This window comes from Oncorhynchus keta, chromosome 35 (assembly GCF_023373465.1).
Source record: "Oncorhynchus keta strain PuntledgeMale-10-30-2019 chromosome 35, Oket_V2, whole genome shotgun sequence".
In the NCBI taxonomy this organism is placed as follows: domain Eukaryota; kingdom Metazoa; phylum Chordata; class Actinopteri; order Salmoniformes; family Salmonidae; genus Oncorhynchus; species Oncorhynchus keta.
The window spans coordinates 74,910,918-74,935,378 of record NC_068455.1 but is presented as its reverse complement, the minus strand read 5'-3'; the positions used below and the strand labels follow the sequence as shown (position 1 = coordinate 74,935,378).

The 24,461-nt window shown below is 42.5% G+C and overlaps 1 protein-coding gene and 1 long non-coding RNA gene across 17 annotated transcripts in view; one reads left to right on the top strand and one right to left on the bottom strand.

The window, feature by feature from the left end:
• Positions 1-24,461, bottom strand: part of phka1a (phosphorylase kinase, alpha 1a (muscle)) — a 64,850-nt gene that overhangs the window by 20,174 nt on the left and 20,215 nt on the right. For both annotated transcript variants that reach the window (XM_052497717.1, XM_052497718.1), the window contains exons 7-17: positions 19,071-19,169; positions 18,251-18,397; positions 16,625-16,678; positions 14,288-14,410; positions 13,990-14,085; positions 13,095-13,202; positions 11,878-11,956; positions 9,290-9,424; positions 8,650-8,759; positions 1,257-1,401; positions 225-303 (exon numbers count right to left, since the gene is read on the bottom strand). In XM_052497717.1, the coding sequence (XP_052353677.1) occupies positions 225-303; positions 1,257-1,401; positions 8,650-8,759; positions 9,290-9,424; positions 11,878-11,956; positions 13,095-13,202; positions 13,990-14,085; positions 14,288-14,410; positions 16,625-16,678; positions 18,251-18,397; positions 19,071-19,169 (1,175 nt within the window). The remainder of the gene's footprint in view (positions 1-224; positions 304-1,256; positions 1,402-8,649; positions 8,760-9,289; positions 9,425-11,877; positions 11,957-13,094; positions 13,203-13,989; positions 14,086-14,287; positions 14,411-16,624; positions 16,679-18,250; positions 18,398-19,070; positions 19,170-24,461) is intronic.
• On the top strand, positions 5,502-8,377 carry LOC127916234 (uncharacterized). Of its 15 annotated transcripts, none has more exons than XR_008094052.1 (3): positions 5,502-5,573; positions 7,566-7,643; positions 8,228-8,377. It is a non-coding gene; the product is annotated as an uncharacterized LOC127916234 (long non-coding RNA). The 15 variants fall into 15 exon arrangements; XR_008094054.1 differs by lacking the exon at positions 8,228-8,377 and adding an exon at positions 8,006-8,041; XR_008094056.1 differs by lacking the exon at positions 8,228-8,377 and adding an exon at positions 7,962-7,997.

The window sequence follows — 24,461 nt, the reverse complement described above, 5'->3', positions numbered from 1 at the left end:
GTGTGTGTGTGTGTGTGTGTGTGTGTGTGTGTGTGTGTGTGTGTGTGTGTGTGTGACCAAGTGATTTCAGAAAAAAATGTATGAATGGTTAAATGCATGAATGATCAAAAGATTGAACGATTAAACAAAAAAGGGGGAAAAAATGAATGAATGTTATTGTTCCTTCCATTTCTTCAAACAAACTGACAGATGAATGAATGAATGAATGAATAAGGAGCCCTCACCTTGCTCCTCCATAGTATCCATCCTGTAGCTTCTTCAGAGTGGCCAGAACCGCAGGGTCCAAGTCAGAGTGGTCTTCAGCTGAAACATACAGGGACAATGAGCTAACACACACAGACAGACAGACAGACAGACAGACAGACAGACAGACAGACAGACAGACAGACAGACAGACAGACAGACAGACAGACAGACAGACAGACAGACAGACAGACAGACAGACAGACAGACAGACAGACAGACAGACAGACAGACAGACAGACAGACAGACAGACAGACAGACAGACAGACAGACAGACAGACAGACAGACAGACAGACAGACAGACAGACAGACAGACAGACAGACAGACAGACAGACAGACAGACAGACAGACAGACAGACAGACAGACAGACAGACAGACAGACAGACAGACAGACAGACAGACAGACAGACAGACAGACAGACAGACAGACAGACAGACAGACAGACAGACAGACAGACAGACAGACAGACAGACAGACAGACAGACAGACAGACAGACAGACAGACAGACAGACAGACAGACAGACAGACAGACAGACAGACAGACAGACAGACAGACAGACAGACAGACAGACAGACAGACAGACAGACAGACAGACAGACAGACAGACAGACAGACAGACAGACAGACAGACAGACAGACAGACAGACAGACAGACAGACAGACAGACAGACAGACAGACAGACAGACAGACAGACAGACATACAGACAGACAGACAGACAGACAGACAGACAGACAGACAGACAGACAGACAGACAGACACAGACAGACAGACAGACAGACAGACAGACAGACAGACAGACAGACAGACAGACAGACAGACAGACAGACAGACAGACAGACAGACAGACAGACAGACAGACACACAGACACACAGACAGACAGACACACAGACACACAGACAGAGACACACACACACACACACACACACACACACACACACACACACACACACACACACACACACACACACACACACACACACACACTCCCTGCTGTGTGACTCACTGAGCATGGTCTGAGAGATAGGAAAGGTGACAGTGGGTCTTCCAGTCATCCTCCATCGAGAGGAGAGGTAGGACAGGTCTGTACGGAGCATATCAACAATCATCTGGTTGTCCAACGCCAAGTAGAACTGCTGGTGATCTATGAACTGGAGGGAGGGAGGGAGGGAGGGAGGGAGGGAGGGAGGAGGGGAGGGAGGGAGGGAGGGAGGGAGGGAGGGAGGGAGGGAGGGAGGGAGGGAGGGAGGGAGGGAGGGAGGGAGTAAAAAAGACTAGTAATTATCCCTCTCTTCTTCCCGGGACATTCAGTAGCTACTGTCTAAAGTGATAACCAAATAAAGGAGCATTTGAACGATGAAATGATCCTAGAAAGTCATTAGGGATGTAAGGACACTCATCAGTCGCCAGTTCAAAAGTTATGTTAAAAGTTGTGTGTAACCATGCATCGGTCGACAGGACCACTAATGTAACCATGCATCGGTCGACAGGACCACTAATGTAACCATGCATCGGTCGACAGGACCACTAATGTAACCATGCATCGGTCGACAGGACCACTAATGTAACCATGCATCGGTCGACAGGACCACTAATGTAACCATGCATCGGTCGACAGGACCACTAATGTAACCATGCATCGGTCGACAGGACCACTAATGTAACCATGCATCGGTCGACAGGACCACTAATGTAACCATGCATCGGTCGACAGGACCACTAATGTAACCATGCATCGGTCGACAGGACCACTAATGTAACCATGCATCGGTCGACAGGACCACTAATGTAACCATGCATCGGTCGACAGGACCACTAATGTAACCATGCATCGGTCGACAGGACCACTAATGTAACCATGCATCGGTCGACAGGACCACTAATGTAACCATGCATCGGTCGACAGGACCACTAATGTAACCATGCATCGGTCGACAGGACCACTAATGTAACCATGCATCGGTCGACAGGACCACTAATGTAACCATGCATCGGTCGACAGGACCACTAATGTAACCATGCATCGGTCGACAGGACCACTAATGTAACCATGCATCGGTCAGAAAATCGATTCAAAACATTACGAATCGCCGGTTCACTAAAATGTTTTGCTTGAATTACTTTCTACCTTCCGAAAATACCCCTCATCTTGTGACAACTGTGTCCTCTACTTCAGTGTCGAACTACGAATGTAATTGGGTTGACAGTCATTGATCTACAAATAATTTTTCTTGCCTAACAACCCCAGGTAATATCAGTAGCCCGAGTCAAACTGTACTCTGTGTACAGCTTCTCTCGCTGACGTACGAGAGGTAGGCCTATTCCTGATCTGGCACATCTGTGCGTCACCTTCAGCATTCAAATGTTTTTAAAATGCCTTGCGAAATATTAGGCTTAATAGGTTGAATGACAACCGATGTAATTTGTTAGGTTAATATTATCAAATGTGCTGTTGAAAATGCTGTTTTACCAGAATAAAAGTAGCCTAAGCTACATCCGGAAAATACTACACTCATTTGGCTATAGTTAGGCTACATGCTATAGCTAGGCGACATGCTATACTATAGATAGGCGACATGCTATGCTATAACTAGGCGACATGCGCTGCTATAGCTAGGCGACATGCTATGCTATAGCTAGGCGACATGCTATGCTATAGCTAGGCGACATGCTATGCTATAGCTAGGCGACATGCTATGCTATAGCTAGGCGACATGCTATGCTATAGCTAGGCGACATGCTATGCTATAGCTAGGCGACATGCTATGCTATAGCTAGGCGACATGCTATGCTATAGCTAGGCGACATGCTATGCTATAGCTAGGCGACATGCTATAGCTAGGCTACATTTGGCTATAGCTTGACTACATATCATAGGTAGGAAGACTACATATTATAGGTAGGAAGACTACATTCTATAGGTAGGAAGACTACATGCTATAGGTAGGTAGACTACATGCTATAGGTAGGTAGAAAGACTACGTGCTATAGGTAGGTAGACTACATGCTATAGGTAGGTAGACTTCATGCTATAGGTAGGTAGAAACACTACATGCTATAGGTCGGTAGAAACACTACATGCTATAGGTAGGAAGACTACATGCTATAGGTAGGAAGACTACATGCTATAGGTAGAAAGACTACATGCTATAGGTAGGTAGAAACACTACATGCTATAGGTAGGAAGACTACATGCTATAGGTAGGAAGACTACATGCTATAGGTAGAAAGACTACATGCTATAGGTAGGTAGAAACACTACATGCTATAGGTAGGAAGACTACGTGCTATAGGTAGAAAGACTACATGCTATAGGTAGAAAGACTACATGCTATAGGTAGGTAGAAACACTACGTGCTACAGGTAGGTAGAAACACTAGGTGCTATAGGTAGGTAGAAACACTAGGTGCTATAGGTAGGTAGAAACACTACGTGCTATAGGTAGGTAGACTACATGCTATAGGTAGGTAGACTACATGCTATAGGTAGGAAGACTACATGCTATAGGTAGGAAGACTACATGCTATAGGTAGGTAGAAACACTACATGCTATCGGTAGTAGACTACATGCTATCGGTAGAGACTACATGCTATCATGATACATGCTAGGTAGGTAGAACATGCTACGGTAGGTAGACTACATGCTATAGGTAGGTAGACTACATGCTATAGGTAGGTAGACTACATGCTATAGGTAGGTAGACTACATGCTATAGGTAGAAACACTACATGCTATAGGTAGGTAGAAAGACTACGTGCTATAGGTAGGTAGAAAGACTACATGCTATAGGTTGGTAGGTAGACTACATGCTATAGGTAGGTAGACTACATGCTATAGGTAGGTAGACTACGTGCTATAGGTAGGTAGAAAGACTACATGCTATAGGTAGGTAGAAACACTACATGCTATAGGTAGGTAGGTAGACTACATGCTATAGGTAGGTAGAAACACTACATGCTATAGGTAGGTAGGTAGACTACATGCTATAGGTAGGTAGACTACATGCTATAGGTAGGTAGACTACATGCTATAGGTAGGTAGAAACACTACATGTAGACTACATGCTATAGGTAGGTAGACTACATGCTATCGGTAGGTAGACTACATGCTATAGGTAGGTAGAAACACTACGTGCTATAGGTAGGTAGACTACATGCTATAGGTAGGTAGAAACACTACATGATATAGGTAGGTAGACTACATGCTATAGGTAGGTAGACTACATGCTATAGGTAGGTAGACTACATGCTATAGGTAGGTAGACTACATGCTATAGGTAGGTAGACTACATGCTAGGTAGGTAGAAACACTACATGTAGGTAGGTAGAAACACTACGTGCTATAGGTAGGTAGAAACACTACATGCTATAGGTAGGTAGAAACACTACGTGCTATAGGTAGGTAGGTAGGTAGGTAGAAACACTACGTGCTATAGGTAGGTAGAAACACTACATGCTATAGGTAGGTAGGAAGACTACATGCTATAGGTAGGTAGGTAGACTACATGCTATAGGTAGGTAGAAACACTACATGCTATAGGTAGGTAGGTAGACTACATGCTATAGGTAGGTAGACTACATGCTTTAGGTAGGTAGACTACATGCTATAGGTAGGTAGAAACACTACATGCTATAGATAGGTAGACTACATGCTATAGGTAGGTAGAAACACTACATGCTATAGGTAGGTAGACTACATGCTATCGGTAGGTAGAAACACTACGTGCTATAGGTAGGTAGACTACATGCTATAGGTAGGTAGAAACACTACATGCTATAGATAGGTAGACTACATGCTATAGGTAGGTAGACTACATGCTATCGGTGGGTAGACTACATGCTATAGGTAGGTAGAAACACTACATGCTATAGGTAGGTAGACTACATGCTATAGGTAGGTGAAACACTACATGCTATAGGTAGAAACACTACATGCTATAGGTAGAAACACTACATGCTATAGGTAGGTAGAAAGACTACATGCTATAGGTAGGTAGAAACACTACATGCTATAGATAGGTAGACTACATGCTATAGGAAGACTACATGCTATCGGTAGGTAGACTACATGCTATAGGTAGGTAGAAACACTACGTGCTATAGGTAGGTAGACTACATGCTATAGGTAGGTAGAAACACTACATGCTATAGGTAGGTAGAAACACTACATGCTATAGGTAGAAACACTACATGCTATAGGTAGGTAGACTACATGCTATAGGTAGGTAGACACTACATGCTATAGGTAGGTAGAAACACTACATGCTATAGGTAGGTAGAAACACTACATGCTATAGGTAGGTAGAAACACTACATGCTATAGGTAGACTACATGCTATAGGTAGGTAGAAACACTACATGCTATAGGTAGGTAGAAACACTACATGCTATAGGTAGGTAGAAACACTACATGCTATAGGTAGGTAGAAACACTACATGCTATAGGTAGGTAGAAAGACTACATGCTATAGGTAGGTAGAAACACTACATGCTATAGGTAGGTAGAAACACTACATGCTATAGGTAGGTAGAAACACTACATGCTATAGGTAGGTAGACTACATGCTATAGGTAGGTAGACTACATGCTATAGGTAGGTAGAAACACTACATGCTATAGGTAGGTAGAAACACTACATGCTATAGGTAGAAACACTACATGCTATAGGTAGAAACACTACATGCTATAGGTAGGTAGAAACACTACATGCTATAGGTAGGTAGAAACACTACATGCTATAGGTAGGTAGAAACACTACATGCTATAGGTAGAAACACTACATGCTATAGGTAGGTAGAAAGACTACATGCTATAGGTAGGTAGAAACACTACATGCTATAGGTAGGTAGACTACATGCTACTACATGTAGGTAGGTAGACTACATGCTATAGGTAAACTACATGCTATAGGTAGGTAGAAACACTACATGCTATAGGTAGAAACACTACATGTAGAACACTACATGCTATAGGTAGAAACACTACATGCTATAGGTAGAAACACTACATGCTATAGGTAGAAACACTACATGCTATAGGTAGGTAGAAACACTACGTGCTATAGGTAGACTACATGTAGAAACACTACATGCTATAGGTAGACTACATGTAGGTAGGTAGACTACAACACTACATGCTATAGGTAGGTAGAAACACTACATGCTAGGTAGGACTACATGCTATAGGTAGAAACACTACATGCTATAGGTAGGTAGGTAGAAACACTACATGCTATAGGTAGGTAGACTACATGCTATAGGTAGGTAGAAACACTACATACATGCTATAGGTAGGTAGACTACATGGTAGGTAGGTAGACTACATGCTATAGGTAGAAACACTACGTGTAAACTACATGCTATAGGTAGGTAGAAACACTACATGCTATAGGTAGGTAGAAACACTACATGCTATAGGTAGAAACACTACATGCTATAGGTAGGTAGACTACATGCTATAGGTAGGTAGAAACACTACATGCTATAGGTACATGCTAGGTAGAAACACTACATGCTATAGGTAGGTAGAAACACTACATGCTATAGGTAGGTAGAAACACTACATGCTATAGGTAGGTAGAAACACTACATGTAGACTACATGTAGGTAGGTAGAAACACTACATGCTATAGGTAGGTAGAAACACTACATGCTATAGGTAGGTAGACTACATGCTATAGGTAGAAACACTACATGCTATAGGTAGAAACACTACATGCTATAGGTAGAAACACTACATGCTATAGGTAGAAACACTACATGCTATAGGTAGAAACACTACATGCTATAGGTAGAAACACTACATGCTATAGGTAGAAACACTACATGCTATAGGTAGAAACACTACATGCTATAGGTAGGTAGAAACACTACATGCTATAGGTAGAAACACTACATGCTATAGGTAGAAACACTACATGCTATAGGTAGAAACACTACATGCTATAGGTAGGTAGACTACATGCTATAGGTAGGTAGAAACACTACATGCTATAGGTAGGTAGAAACACTACATGCTATAGGTAGGTAGACTACATGCTATAGGTAGGTAGACTACATGCTATAGGTAGGTAGACTACATGCTATAGGTAGGTAGACTACATGCTATAGGTAGGTAGACTACATGCTATAGGTAGAAACACTACATGCTATAGGTAGAAACACTACATGCTATAGGTAGGTAGACTACATGCTATAGGTAGAAACACTACATGCTATAGGTAGAAACACTACATGCTATAGGTAGGTAGACTACATGCTATAGGTAGGTAGAAAGACTACGTGCTATAGGTAGGTAGAAAGACTACGTGCTATAGGTAGGTAGAAACACTACGTGCTATAGGTAGGTAGAAACACTACATGCTATAGGTAGGTAGACTACATGCTATAGGTAGGTAGAAAGACTACATGCTATAGGTAGGTAGAAACACTACGTGCTATAGGTAGGTAGACTACATGCTATAGGTAGGTAGAAACACTACATGCTATAGGTAGGTAGAAACACTACATGCTATAGGTAGAAACACTACATGCTATAGGTAGAAACACTACATGCTATAGGTAGGTAGACTACATGCTATAGGTAGAAACACTACATGCTATAGGTAGGTAGACTACATGCTATAGGTAGGTAGAAAGACTACATGCTATAGGTAGGTAGAAACACTACATGCTATAGGTAGGTAGAAAGACTACATGCTATAGGTAGGTAGAAACACTACATGCTATAGGTAGGTAGACTACATGCTATAGGTAGAAACACTACATGCTATAGGTAGGTAGACTACATGCTATAGGTAGGTAGAAAGACTACATGCTATAGGTAGGTAGAAAGACTACATGCTATAGGTAGGTAGACTACATGCTATAGGTAGGTAGAAACACTACATGCTATAGGTAGAAACACTACATGCTATAGGTAGGTAGAAAGACTACGTGCTATAGGTAGGTAGAAAGACTACGTGCTATAGGTAGGTAGAAACACTACATGCTATAGGTAGGTAGACTACATGCTATAGGTAGGTAGAAACACTACATGTTATAGGTGATCAGGTCTTACAATAGAGTTTATATTCATTGTTCTGGTTCACCATGGAGCAATAGTTTTGGTAGCTTCAGTTTTTACACACCTTTATGGTTAGGGTTAAAATTAGGATTAAGGATTAGGAGTAGAGTTAGGTTCAGTGTTAGGGGGGAAAAAATTCTTAATGGTCAAACATTTTTTCCCTTAACTTAACCTTAAAATAGCATTTGAACAAATTCAGGACATGAAAAACAACCTGACTTGTCAAAAAGGTTGTTGTTTTCCTACCTTGTCAGGACATTCAGGTGAAATGTTAGGACATTGGGGTCCTGAAAAGGTAAGAAATACACACACACACAAAATGGTACTGTATCTACCTGTGGCGTGAAGGCAAATATGGTGTTGCGGATGACATAGAATTTAGAAGTTCCTAGACATCCAATCCTCCTGTAGGGTCTACCAGTCAGCCCCAGTCTTTGGTTACTTCCTGGGGAAGAGGAAGAGTACAGACCGATGAGAGGAAGGAAGACCTTTAGACAGATCAACATTCACAAGGCCGCAGGGCCAGACGGATTACCAGGACGTGTACTCCGAGTATGCGCTGACCAACTAGCAAGTGTCTTCACAGACATTTTCAACCTCTCCCTGTCTGTGTCTGTAATACCAACATGCTTCAAGCAGACCACCATAGTCCCTGTGCCCAAGAACACTAAGGTAACCTGCATGAATGACTACCGACCAGTAGCACTCACATTTGTAGCCATGAAGTGCTTTGAAAGGCTGTGGCTTCAGTGGATTCCAATAGCTCACCAGTTTTTTCATTTGTAATGTTATTGTCTTGCCGTCAAAACCTTTTTTTGTATGGTAGTGAAACATTTATTACAGAGTCATACGTAAATGTGGCTGAGGACTCTAGCAGGTTGGACGTGGATGGGGTGTGTCAGCTACTGTCTCCACCTCTATCCCATTCTTCCCGAACTTTCTCCCTTCCCTCCTTCCTTCCCTCTCTTTGTTTACCCAGTCGTGCGTAAATGTGGCTGAGGACTCGAGCAGGTTGGACGTGGATGGGGTGTATGTCAGCTATTGTCTCCACCTCTATCCCATTCTTCATCAACAACTCCTGGATCTCCTCGTTCTCTGCCAGGATAGACACTACAGGAAGAGGAAGATAAAAAAGAAGGGGAAAAAAAACATAGGAATTATGACCGACTTATTTCACTATTAAAATAGCTAGAAATATGTCATTTTAATAATAATAATAATAATAATAATAATATATGCCATTTAGCAGACGCTTTTATCCAAAGCGACTTACAGTCATGTGTGCATACATTCTACGTAAGGGTGGTCCCGGGAATCTAACCCACTACCCTGGAAATGTTTTTGACTGTTAGGGGGTGGGGTTCTTCCGTAAACAAGTATGTTATGAGATGATTGCAACAATCATGCAACAAACTTAAAAAATGCTTAATAAATAAATATAAACAGTAACACTCAAAAGCTGACATCTACTCATTCAAGATTTGTATTTATTTTGACTATTTTCTACATTGTAGAATAATAGTGAAGACATCAACACTATGAAATAATACATATGGAATCAGGGAGTAAGCAAAAAAAAGTGTTAAACAAAGTAGCCACCCTTTGCCTTGACAACTTTGTACACTCTTGGCATTCTCTCAACCAGCTTCACCTGGAATGCTTTTCCAACAGTCCACATGTGCTGCTTTTCCTTCACTCTGCGGTCCAACTCATCCCAATTGGGTTGAGGTCGGGTGATTGTGGAGGCCAAGTCATCTGATGCAGCACTCCATCACTCTCCTTATTGGTCAAATAGACTTTTCATAGTCCCACTAAGCGCAAACCTGATGGGATGGCGTATCGCTACAGAATGCTGTGGTAGCCATACTGGTTAAGTGTGCTTTGAATTCTAAATAAATCACTGACAGAGTCCCCAGCAAAGCACCCCCACCTCCATGCTTCACAGTGGGAACCACAAGTGAAGATCATCTGTTCACCTACTCTGCGTCTGACAAAAAACGGTTAGAACCAAAAATATCAAATTTGGACTCATCAGACCAAAGGACAGATTTCCACCGGTCTGATGTCCATTGCTCGTGTTTATTGGCCCAAGCAAGTCTCTCCTTCTTAATAGTGTCCTTTAGTAGTGGTTACATTGCAGCAATTAGACCATGAAGGCCTGATTCACACAGTCTCCTCTGAACAGTTGATGTTGAGATGTGCCTGCGACTTGAACTCTGTGAAGCATTAATTTGGGGTGCAATCTGAGGTGCAGTTAACTCTAATGAAGTTATCCTCTGCAGCAGAGGTAACTCTGGGTCTTCCTTTCCTGTGGCGGTCTTCATGAGAGCCAGTTTCATCATAAGCGCTTGATGGTTTTTGCGACTGCCCTTGAAGAAACTTTCAAAGTTCTTGAAATGTTCCGTATTGACTGACCTTCACATCTTGAAGTAATGATGGACTGTCGTTTCTCTTTGCTTATTTTGAGCTGTTCCTTCCATAATATGGACTTGGTCTTTTACCAAATAGGCCTATCTTTGTATACCACCCCTACCTTGTCACAACACAACTGATTGGCTCAAACGCATTAAGAAGGAAAGAAATTCCACAAATTAACGTTTAAGAAGGAACACCTGTTAATTGAAATGCATTCCAGGTGACAACCTCATGAAGCTGGTTGAGAGAATGCCAAGAGTGTGCAAAGCTGTCAAGGCCAAGGGTGACTACTTTGAAAGATCTCAAATATAAAATGTATTTTGATTTGTTTAACACTTTTTGGTTTTCTACATGATTCCATATGTGTTATTTCATAGTTTATGTCTTCACTATTATTCTACAATGTAGAAAATAGTCAAAATAAAGAAAAACCCTTGAATGAGTAGGTGTCCAAACTGTATATATATTAAATAGCAACATTCAGTATACAGTATTTATTAAGGCTGGTTTACAGTTGGTCTATCGACATGTCTGTAGACAGTTGCCATAGCGACATCATAAACATTCTATTCTTGTCTGACATCAGCAGCCCGGTGTTCCCCCGAATAGCATACTTGCTCTATTTTAACGCCTATAAACCCATCAGTTAAAAAAATGTCAACTACAAGCAACTTTCTAAACAATATTTTGGTTCATTTTTAGCTAGCTAGCTGGCTAACCAGTTCAAATAATGACCAAGACTATAACTTCAGCTAATTTTATTTTCATTATTACAGAAAAATTAACCCACATCAGGTAAAGATGGCGAGCTTCCAGAAAATACCTTACGGTTGTGAATGTGACAAAATAAAAGTAGGTCATTCTATAAGAGAATTGTAGAACTCCTGCACCACTTTGTCACAGATGGATTTGGTCTTGTTGCTGTAGTAACTAGTAACCACGACAAGGAAACCACCAGTCGCAGCGAGGATCAATACTCCACACGAGTATAAATTACCTGTTGTTTTGACCAGAGACACCTGTCAGATTGTAATTGTCTACTGACATGTTGTTAGACCAAGTATAAACTGGCCATTAAATATGGTCCTTTAGCAGACGCTTTTATCAAACGTAGACATATTATTCAGTATGTAGCCTTCAGGTCTCACCCTGCACCACCACGTCTGGCTTGGGGATGGTGGAGAAACGTCGGTTGAGAGGATCTATCTCTCCAGGGGCCAGGAAACCCTGTAGAACACAGAGAGAGGCCAAAGCTTTACCATACAATACCGGAGAGAGGACTTTATCACCCAATGGCAGTTAGTCACCAGCTATTTTAGCATTTGTAGTATAGTGTACACTAGCTAGTGTAGCGTTTGTAGTATAGTGTACACTAGCTAGTGTAGCATTTGTAGTATAGTGTACACTAGCTAGTGTAGCATTTGTAGTATAGTGTACACTAGCTAGTGTAGCGTTTGTAGTATAGTGTACACTAGCTAGTGTAGTGTGTAGCATACACTAACTAGTGTAGTGTGTGTAGCATACACTAGCTAGTATAGTATGTGTAGCATACACTAGCTAATGTAGTGTGTGTGGTGTACACTAGCTAGTGTAGTGTGTGTAGTGTACACTAGCTAGTGTAGTATAGTGTACACTAGCTAGTGTAGTGTGTAGCATACACTAACTAGTGTAGTGTGTGTAGTGTAGTATACACAAGCTAATGTAGTGTGTGTAGCATACACTAGCTAGTATAGTATGTGTAGCATACACTAGCTAATGTAGTGTGTGTAGTGTACACTAGCTAGTGTAGTGTGTGTAGTGTACACTAGCTAATGTAGTGTGTAGTGTAGTGTACACTAGCTAATGTAGTGTGTGTAGCATACACTAGCTAGTGTAGTGTATAGTGTACACTAGCTAGTGTAGTGTGTGTAGTGTTAAATACACTAGCTAGTGTAGTGAGTGTAGTGTTGAATACACTAGCTAGTGTAGTGTGTGTAGTATAGTATACACTAGCTAGTGTAGTGTGTGTAGTATAGTGTACACTAGCTAGTGTAGTATAGTATACACTAGCTAGTGTAGTGTGTGTAGTATAGTGTACACTAGCTAGTGCTAGTGTAGGATAGTATACACTAGCTAATGTAGTGTGTGTAGTGTACACTAGCTAGTGTAGTGTGTGTAGTGTACACTAGCTAATGTAGTGTGTAGTGTAGTATACACTAGCTAGTGTAGTGTGTGTAGTATAGTATACACTAGCTAGTGTAGTGTGTGTAGTATAGTGTACACTAGCAAGTGTAGTGTGTGTAGTGTAGTATAGTGTAGACTAGCTAGTGTAGTGTGTGTAGTGTAGTATAGTGTACACTAGCTAGTGTAGTGAGTGACGGCTCACCTCTGCCAGTAGACTTCCCAGAACGTAAAGGGACTGACCCCACTTTAGAGGGAGCTTCCCCAGAGGGACCCTCTCCACAGAGTGGGGGTTTACATACTCCTCATCCACCTGTAATAAACAAAATGTGTTCACATGTGTGATTAGGCTTGCTACACTCCCAGGTGTTTTGAGGATTATGGAGTTCCTTCCTGCTTATTCCCTTCCCATTCCGGGAATCTACCAACCAGGGCTTCTGGGAAATGTTGTGAAGGTTCCATTAAGCCACCACTACACCCTGGCCTTCCAGTCTTACCCTATCAGGTGGAACACTGTAGAGGGTTCCATTAAGCCACCACTACACCCTGGCCTTCCAGTCTTACCCTATCAGGTGGAACACTGTGGAGGGTTCCATTAAGCCACCACTACACCCTGGCCTTCCAGTCTTACCCTATCAGGTGGAACACTGTAGAGGGTTCCATTAAGCCACCACTACACCCTGGCCTTCCAGTCTTACCCTATCAGGTGGAACACTGTAGAGGGTTCCATTAAGCCACCACTACACCCTGGCCTTACAGTCTTACCCTATCAGGTGGAACACTGTAGAGGGTTCCATTAAGCCACCACTACACCCTGGCCTTCCAGTCTTACCCTATCAGGTGGAACACTGTAGAGGGTTCCATTAAGCCACCACTACACCCTGGCCTTCCAGTCTTACCCTATCAGGTGGAACACTGTAGAGGGTTCCATTAAGCCACCACTACACCCTGGCCTTCCAGTCTTACCCTATCAGGTGGAACACTGTAGAGGGTTCCATTAAGCCACCACTACACCCTGGCCTTCCAGTCTTACCCTATCAGGTGGAACACTGTAGAGGGTTCCATTAAGCCACCACTACACCCTGGCCTTCCAGTCTTACCCTATCAGGTGGAACACTGTAGAGCTCTGGAAGTAGACAGATCCCGTCTTTCTGTTTGATCAGAATCCCCTCCAGAGCTTCCTTGTACTCCTGGACCTGAGCGGTTTACAAACAGAGACATGACAGGTCAAGGTAATGCTATGAAGGCATCGTTCTGCCCTTGAGCAGGGCAAAAAAACTAAAAAACATTTCCATTTCACACGTACAGGTTACCCCACTTGTACAGACAGTGAAACAGGACTATATAAGCACCCCCTAATTATTATTAGTAGTATTATTTAACCTGCTATATAGCCACCTGTTCTGGGCTGTTGGTGAAGACGCCATCCAGTATGAGGTAGGTCCAGAACAGGGGCCATTCACACTCTATGTTCTCAAAGAGCTTCAGCTCAGCAGACTCATAGTATAGACGGTTAGGGTCCTGGGACGGGAGGGAGGGAACAGAACCACAGAATTATGGAGAGCGAACAATAGGAGATGGATGGATGAAAAGGAGGGAGGGGACAGAACCACAGAATTATGGAGAGCGAACAATATCAGATGGATGGATGAAAAGGAGGGAGGGGAACAATAGCAGATGGATGGATGAAAAGGAGGGAGGGGAAAAATAGCAGATGGATGGATGAAAAGGAGGGAGGGAACAATAGCAGATGGATGGATGAAAAGGAGGGAGGGAACAATAGCAGATGGATGGATGAAAAGGAGGGAGGGAACAATAGCAGATGGATGGATGAAAAGGAGGGAGGGAACAATAGCAGATGGATGGATGAAAAGGAGGGAGGGAGCAGATGGATGGATGAAAAGGAGGGAGGGTAACAATAGCAGATGGATGGATGAAAAGGAGGGAGGGTAACAATAGCAGATGGATGGATGAAATGGATGGGAGGGAGGGGGGAACAATAGCAGATGGATGGATGAAAAGGAGGGAGGGAACAATAGCAGATGGATGGATGAAAAGGAGGGAGGGAACAATAGCAGATGGATGGATGAAAAGGAGGGAGGGTAACAATAGCAGATGGATGGATGAAAAGGAGGGAGGGTAACAATAGCAGATGGATGGATGAAAAGGAGGGAGGGTAACAATAGCAGATGGATGGATGAAAAGGAGGGAGGGGAACAATAGCAGATGGATGGATGAAAAGGAGGGAGGGGAACAATAGCAGATGGATGGATGAAAAGGAGGGAGGGAACAATAGCAGATGGATGGATGAAAAGGAGGGAGGGGAACAGAACCACAGACTTATGGAGAGAGAACAATAGCAAATGGATGGATGAAAAGGAGGGAGGGAACAATAGCAGATGGATGGATGAAAAGGAGGGAGGGAACAATAGCAGATGGATGGATGAAAAGGAGGGCAATAAAACAAAGTACAGTTCCAGAATTATTTTTTTTCTGAGGAGATGTGATGCGACATGAGAAAAATCCAAAATGATACGAAAATCAGTTCTTGTGGAAATCTAGATTTTTAGTTGTTTTGGATACTTTAAACCCTCTACTTTAAGGGTAATGTAAATTATATTGTATGTTTACTTGAGGGAAATGGTTAATATCCAAGTTTTTTTAAACGTTAGCTAGCATGCCCAACGTGAAAAAGCTAGCTCAAACTTCCCTGACCCGAGTGTGGCAGCTGACTTCACCCAATTCAAGATAACATGCAACAAATCAATTAAGTCAGGCTGGTTTAGACACAGAATAATTAGCCAACTAAAGTAGTTAGCAATGTAGCAGTATAAAGTTATCATTTACAATCAACAATGTAGTTAGCTATGAATACAAGTAGGTGGGATTGTCATTTTGTCGTACACTGGAGATAACGTTCATAACAGGTTCACACTTTCTTCCACTGCTGTTTGATCAGTGGGTTATTAGCTGGCCAAAATTACATGAAAAGTGCTCAAAATATATTAACATTATTGCAGTAATTTCACAAGTTCTGAATTTTTATTTTAGGCAGCAAAAGCAATCAATATCTTATTCTTAACTTGTTGGAAGTGAGAGGCATCTTGTTAGCTTTCATTTCGAGGCGTTTCTTGATATCCTTGGCCAAGTGCCTTCACTACCCTCACAGATGGAAAAGCAGATGAATTGTAGATTAATTGTCTACCAATAGTTACAACAATCCACCGATTTTAATCTTAGAGGGGGTGTGAATTGGGATTGAGATTGGGCTCCTAATAGTAACACAGTCTTCCCATTTTCTAGTTCAATCATCGTTGAAGCTGACAGCTGACTTCTCAGATAAATAGCGATATGTTGTTTGTTGTTTGACTTAGCTAGTCAGTTGTCAATACTTTGAGAAAAGCTGCCAGTATGCTCTGAAATACTGGTAATCAAGGATTGTTTTAAGTGGTCCTAACGATCGTCTGTCACCTCATCATGGATGGAGAGATGAGAGAGCATATTCAACAAGGAGCAAGCAAGGTACAGTGGGGCAAAAAAGTATTTAGTCAGCCACCAATTGTGCAAGTTTTCCCACTTAAAAAGATGAGAGAGGCCTGTAATTTTCATCATAGGTACACGTCAACTATAGACGGACAAAATGAGAAAATAAATCCAGAAAATCACATTGTAGGATTTTGAATGAGAGATGGAGAGAGTGAGAGAAAGATAGAGAGAGAGAGAGCATGTTTTTACCTCTTTAGGCGTTTTGTGTCCATCCCTGAGAAACCTACAGCATCCATATCGACCCTGAGAAAAGAGAAAGAGAGCGATGAAAAATGTAAATATGCTCAGACAAACTCTGCCTAATAGAGTTTGACTTTGATTTAAATTGACAACTTAAATAACAGAGGGCCTGAATGTTAATTTGAGCGAAAGGGAACAAACTTAACCAATAACAATCTAGGAGAGACACTGGCTGACCCTGACCTGCAGTTCAGATACCATATTCTTCTTGGTGTTGTTTTCTATGGACTACATAACCTTGTCATAAGGGTTACATTATAGTACATAACACTGCATAGCCCTGTCATAAGGGATACATACCAATACATATAATATATGCCATTTTCCCTGCCATAAGGGTTAAATAACACTGCATAGCCCTGTCATAAGGGTGACAAAACACTGCATAGCCCTGTCATAAGGGTGACAAAACACTGCATAGCCCTGTCATAAGGGTGACATAACACTGCATAGCCCTGTCATAAGGGTGACAAAACACTGCATAGGCTTGTCATAAGGGTGACAAAACACTGCATAGCCCTGTCATAAGGGTGACATAACACTGCATAGCCCTGTCATAAGGGTGACAAAACACTGCATAGCCCTGTCATAAGGGTGACAAAACACTGCATAGCCCTGTCATAAGGGTGACATAACAATGCATAGCCATGTCATAAGGGTGACAAAACACTGCATAGCCCTGTCATAAGGGTGACAAAACACTGCATAGCCCTGTCATAAGGGTGACAAAACACTGCATAGCCCTGTCATAAGGGTGACAAAACACTGCATAGCCCTGTCATAAGGGTGACATAACAATGCATAGCCCTGTCATAAGGGTGACAAAACACTGCATAGCCCTGTCATAAGGGTGACAAAACACTGCATAGCCCTGTCATAAGGGTGACAAAACACTGCATAGCCCTGTCATAAGGGTGACATAACACTGCATAGCCCTGTCATAAGGGTGACAAAACACTGCATAGCCCTGTCATAAGGGTGACAAAACACTGCATAGCCCTGTCATAATGGTGACAAAACAGTACATAGCCCTGTCATAATGGTGACAAAACACTGCATAGCCCTGTCATAAGGGTGACAAAACACTGCATAGCCCTGTCATAAGGGTGACATAACACTGCATAGCCCTGTCATAAGGGTGACAAAACACTGCATAGCCCTGTCATAAGGGTGACAAAACACTGCATAGCCCTGTCATAAGGGTGACAAAACACTGCATAGCCCTGTCATAAGGGTGACAAAACACTGCATAGCCCTGTCATAAGGGTGACAAAACACTGCATAGCCCTGTCATAAGGGTGACATAACAATGCATAGCCCTGTCATAAGGGTGACAAAACACTGCATAGCCCTGTCATAAGGGTGACAAAACACTGCATAGCCCTGTCATAAGGGTGACAAAACACTGCATAGCCCTGTCATAAGGGTGACAAAACACTGCATAGCCCTGTCATAAGCGTGACAAAACACTGCATAGCCCTGTCATAAGCGTGACAAAACACTGCATAGCCCTGTCATAAGGGTGACAAAACACTGCATAGCCCTGTCATAAGGGTGACATAACAGTGTCCTGACCTGTAGTTTGGATATGATCTTCTCCTTGGTGATGTTGACGATAGAGATGTCCTCTACAGCGAAGGCCGGGTACGAGATGATGGACAGAACACCTGCATCCACCTCTTTAGACATAGATGCCCTGGGAAGCATGGAGTTGAGGATGGACTGAGGAGAGAGGATATTAGAGACACATATTTCCCTCAGATTATAATAATAATAATAATAATAATAATAATAATAATATATGCCATTTAGCGGACGCTTTTATCCAAAGCGACTTACAGTCATGTGTGCATACATTCTACGTATGGGTGGTCCCGGGAATTGAACCCACTACCCTGGCGTTACAAGCGCCATGCTCTACCAACTGAGCTACAGAAGGACCACCAGATTACACAGATCCACAAAGAATTGTAAAACAAACCGTATTTTGATAAACTCCCATATCTACTGGGTGAAATACGACAGTGTGCCGTCACAGCAGCTAGATTTGTGACCACAAGAAAAGGGCAACCAGTGAAGAACAAACACCATTGTAAATACAACCCATATTTATGTTTATTTATTTTCCCTTTTGTATTTGCACATCATTACAACACTGTATATAGACATAATATGACATTTGAAATGTCTTTATTGTTTTGGAACCTATTAAGTGTAATATTTACTGTTCATTTTAATTTTCACTTTTGTTTATTAACTCTGATAAAGGATAACGGAAAACTTAGACAAAACTAATTTAAATGTATATTATGTGTGTCTATACGTGCATGTGTGTGTGTGTGTGTGTGTGTGTGTGTGTGTGTGTGTGTGTGTGTGTGTGTGTGTGTGTTTGTACCTGACAGTGCTGTATATCGTCAGCCAGAGCGTGCACTACAGACCCTGGTCCTCCTCCGGCTCCAAACAGGTTCAGTTCATCCAGGGCCTCCAGAGCTGCCTGTGGACATAACACCTTCATAAGGACTACATAACACCTTCATAAGGACTACACAACACCTTCATAAGGACTACATAACACCTTCACAAGGACTACATAACACCTTCACAAGGACTACATAACACCTTCACAAGGACTACATAACACCTTCATAAGGACTACATAACACCTTCATAAGGACTACATAACGCCTTCATAAGGACTACATAACGCCTTCATAAGGACTACATAACACCTTCATAAGGACTAAATAACACCTTCATAAGGACTACATAACGCCTTCATAAGGACTACATAACACCTTCATAAGGACTACATAACGCCTTCATAAGGAGGGAGGGAGGGATAACACCTTCATAAGGACTACATAACACCTCTACACAGGCTGCTCAACACCTCCACACAGGTTATTTAACCCTGTCACAAGGGCTACATAATATTTTTTGTAAGGGCTCGTAACACCATAAGAGCTACATAACCCTATAATAAAGACTACATAACGTTTGGTCCAGATTTTCATACCGTGCCGGTGCCATACTGAGGAAAAAAGGTATTACTGGTGGTGCACATAACTGAGCGGCAAAAAATGCTAACAGGTACTAAGGAATTCCCATAGCAGATGCTAGGTGAATGCTAACAGGTACTAAGGAATTCCCATAGCAGATGCTAGGTAAATGCTAACAGGTACTAAAGAATTCCCATTGCGGATGCTAGGTAAATGCTAACGAGCGCAAGCGAACATAAACTAATTGCATGTACAGACAACCCTACTCATACAGTTATAAAGTTAGCTCCTCACAGTTTGCAGCAAAATGCTGACAGGCTCTTGATCCAGAAGGGGCTTCTCTACTGTTACCAAGATTCAAGAAACTTTTCTCTCGCAAGCTGGCCTCTTGGCTAGCAAGTTAGTAAACCAAAAACACACCTGGAGAGAATTTATTTAAATTTGGCACATCTTGGCAAGTTAACTTAATGTAAGATTATACCGTATCGTTGATCACCTCAATTCAGTTACGCAGTAGGAGTGACTCACCTTATGAAGCAACAGCTCTATCAACTGTTGTGAGGAACTACCGGTAAGGTTCATAATGAAAAATAATCAAAAACAGGTGAAATTAACTAACTACCGGAAATTAACTAACTACCGTTTAGCTACCGGTTAACTACCGGTAAGGTTCATAATGAAAAATAATCAAAAACAGGTGAAATTAACTAACTACCGGAAATTAACTAACTACCGTTTAACTACCGGTTAACTACCGGTAAGCTTCAAAATGAAAAATAATCAAAAACAGGTGAAATTAACTAACTACCGGAAATTAACTAACTACCGTTTAACTACCGGTTAACTACCGTTTAACTACCGGTTAACTACCGGTAAGCTTCAAAATGAATAATAATCAAAACAGGTGAATTTAAAAACACTTTCTGCTTTAGCTATTTACCTAGTGCACAAGTTGACGGCAGGCATTTAGTTAAAAAGCACAAATATCCTAATTATATTATTATTATATTATATTATATATATTATATTGCGAATAATAATATTGCATATTCAAAAAGACCCCGGATTCCGGTATATACGGTATACTGCCCAACCATACTACATCTTCATAAGGAATACAATGCCCTGTCATAAGGACTACAATGCCCTGTCATAAGGACTACAATGCCCTGTCATAAGGACTACAATGCCCTGTCATAAGGACTACAATGCCCTGTCATAAGGACTACAATGCCCTGTCATAAGGACTACATTGCCCTGTCATAAGGACTACAATGCCCTGTCATAAGGACTACAATGCCCTGTCATAAGGACTACAATGCCCTGTCATAAGGACTACAATGCCCTGTCATAAGGACTACAATGCCCTGTCATAAGGACTACATTGCCCTGTCATAAGGACTACAATGCCCTGTCATAAGGACTACAATGCCCTGTCATAAGGACTACAATGCCCTGTCATAAGGACTACAATGCCCTGTCATAAGGACTACAATGCCCTGTCACAAGGGCTACATTGCCCTGTCATAAGGAATACAATGCCCTGTCACAAGGGCTACATGCCCTGTCATAAGGAATACAATGCCCTCTTCATAAGGACTACAATGCCCTGTCATAAGGACTACAATGCCCTGTCATAAGGACTACAATGCCCTGTCATAAGGACTACAATGCCCTGTCATAAGGACTACAATGCCCTGTCATAAGGACTACAATGCCCTGTCATAAGGACTACAATGCCCTGTCATAAGGACTACAATGCCCTGTCATAAGGACTACAATGCCCTGTCATAAGGACTACAATGCCCTGTCATAAGGACTACAATGCCCTGTCATAAGGACTACATTGCCCTGTCATAAGGACTACAATGCCCTGTCATAAGGACTACAATGCCCTGTCATAAGGACTACAATGCCCTGGACTACAATGCCCTGTCATAAGGACTACAATGCCCTGTCATAAGGACTACAATGCCCTGTCATAAGGACTACAATGCCCTGTCATAAGGACTACAATGCCCTGTGTACAATGCCCTGTCATAAGGACTACAATGCCCTGTCATAAGGACTACAATGCCCTGTCATAAGGAATACAATGCCCTGTCATAAGGACTACAATGCCCTGTCATAAGGACTACAATGCCCTGTCAAAAGGACTACATTGCCCTGTCATAAGGACTACAATGCCCTGTCATAAGGTCATGCCCTGTCATAAAGGACTACAATGCCCTGTCATAAGGACTACAATGCCCTGTCATAAGGAAGACAATGCCCTGTCATAAGGAATACAATGCCCTGTCATAAGGACTACATTGCCCTGTCATAAGGAATACAATGCCCTGTCATAAGGACTACAATGCCCTGTCATAAGGAATACAATGCCCTGTCATAAGGACTACATTGCCCTGTCATAAGGACTACAATGCCCTGTCATAAGGACTACAATGCCCTGTCATAAGGAATACAATGCCCTGTCATAAGGACTACAATGCCCTGTCATAAGGACTACAATGCCCTGTCACAAGGACTACAATGCCCTGTCACAAGGAATACAATGCCCTGACTACAATGCCCTGTCATAAGGAATACAATGCCCTGTCATAAGAAATACAATGCCCTGTCATAAGGACTACAATGCCCTGTCATAAGGACTACAATGCCCTGTCATAAGGAATACAATGCCCTGTCATAAGGACTACAATGCCCTGTCATAAGGACTACAATGCCCTGTCATAAGGGCTACAATGCCCTGTCATAAGGAAGACAATGCCCTGTCATAAGCAATACAATGCCCTGTCATAAGGAATACAATGCCCTGTCACAAGGGCTACATTGCCCTGTCATAAGGAATACAATGCCCTGTCATAAGGAATACAATGCCCTGTCATAAGGAATACAATGCCCTGTCATAAGGACTACAATGCCCTGTCATAAGGAATACAATGCCCTGTCATAAGGACTACAATGCCCTGTCATAAGGAATACAATGCCCTGTCATAAGGGCTACAATGCCCTGTCATAAGGACTACAATGCCCTGTCATAAGGAATACAATGCCCTGTCCCAATGCCCTGTCATAAGGGCTACATTGCCCTGTCATAAGGAATACAATGCCCTGTCATAAGGGCTACAATGCCCTGTCATAACTACATTGCCCTGTCATAAGGAATACAAAGGGCTACAATGCCCTGTCATAAGGAATACAATGCCCTGTCAAAACATTGAAACAAAATGGAAACAATGCCCTGTCACAAGGGCTACAATGCCCTGTCACAAGGGCTACTGGTCACAAGGGAATTGCCCTGTCATAAGGAATACAATGCCCTGTCATAAGGGCTACATTGCCCTGTCATAAGGAATACAATGCCCTGTCACAAGGGCTACATTGCCCTGTCATAAGGAATACAATGCCCTGTCATAAGGAATACAATGCCCTGTCACAAGGGCTACAATGCCCTGTCATAAGGAATACAATGCCCTGTCATAAGGAATACAATGCCCTGTCAGGACTGTCCACCAGAGCCCGGTTCCCTCTCTAAGGAATACAATGCCCTGGAATACAATGCCCTGTCATAAGGAATACAATGCCTGTCATAAGGACTACAATGCCCTGTCATAAGGAATACCATGCCCTGTCATAAGGAATACAATGCCTGTCATAAGGACTACAATGCCCTGTCACATAGGGCTACATTGCCCTGTCATAAGGAATACAATGCCCTGTGTAAGGAATACAATGCCCTGTCACAAGGGCTACATTGCCCTGTCATAAGGAATACAATGCCCTGTCATAAGGAATACAATGCCCTGTCATAAGGAATACAATGCCCTGTCACAAGGACTACAATGCCCTGTCATAAGGAAGACAATGCCCTGTCATAAGGACTACATTGCCCTGTCATAAGGACTACATTGCCCTGTCACAAGGGCTACAATGCCCTGTCATAAGGAATACAATGCCCTGTCATAAGGGCTACAATGCCCTGTCATAAGGAATACAATGCCCTGTCATAAGGGCTACAATGCCCTGTCATAAGGAATACAATGCCCTGTCATAAGGGCTACGTCAGGTCGCAAGACTGTCAATACAACGACATATCAGATACAACAAACCATCATCACCGTTTGTTTTGGTGGAAATGACAAACTGTAGAAACCGAAGGATGGTGACAGATGGCTGGTGTAAAACATTGAAACAAAATGGAAAACCACATGTCACTTATATGCTAACAAGAAATGGCACATTACTGGTTTCTAGGAATATCCAATAGAAACAATTAGTAGTATTAATCTATTTATATTCTTGGAAACTCCAGTGACCAACGCTTACAACATGATACTAGGCGAACACAATCAAAGGCATACCATTGACAGACAAATGTGTGTGTGAAACCCACCCTCTGTCCACCATGCACGCATTCTCAGCTGCTTTGTGTGTGTGTGTCTGTGAGAGGATCGGCCTTAATCTCTTTCATGGCAGCATGCCAGACACATAAGGGGTGAAAAAGGAGTGAGAGAGAGAGAGAGGACAGACAGTAGAGGACTGACCACCCCTCAGAGCCCGGTTCCTCTCTACCCAGTACAGACAGTAGAGGACTGACCACCCCTCAGAGCCCGGTTCCTCTCTACCCAGTACAGACAGTAGAGGACAGTCCACCCCTCAGAGCCCGGTTCCTCTCTACCCAGTACAGACAGTAGAGGACAGTCCACCCCTCAGAGCCCGGTTCCTCTCTACCCAGTACAGACAGTAGAGGACAGTCCACCCCTCAGAGCCCGGTTCCTCTCTAC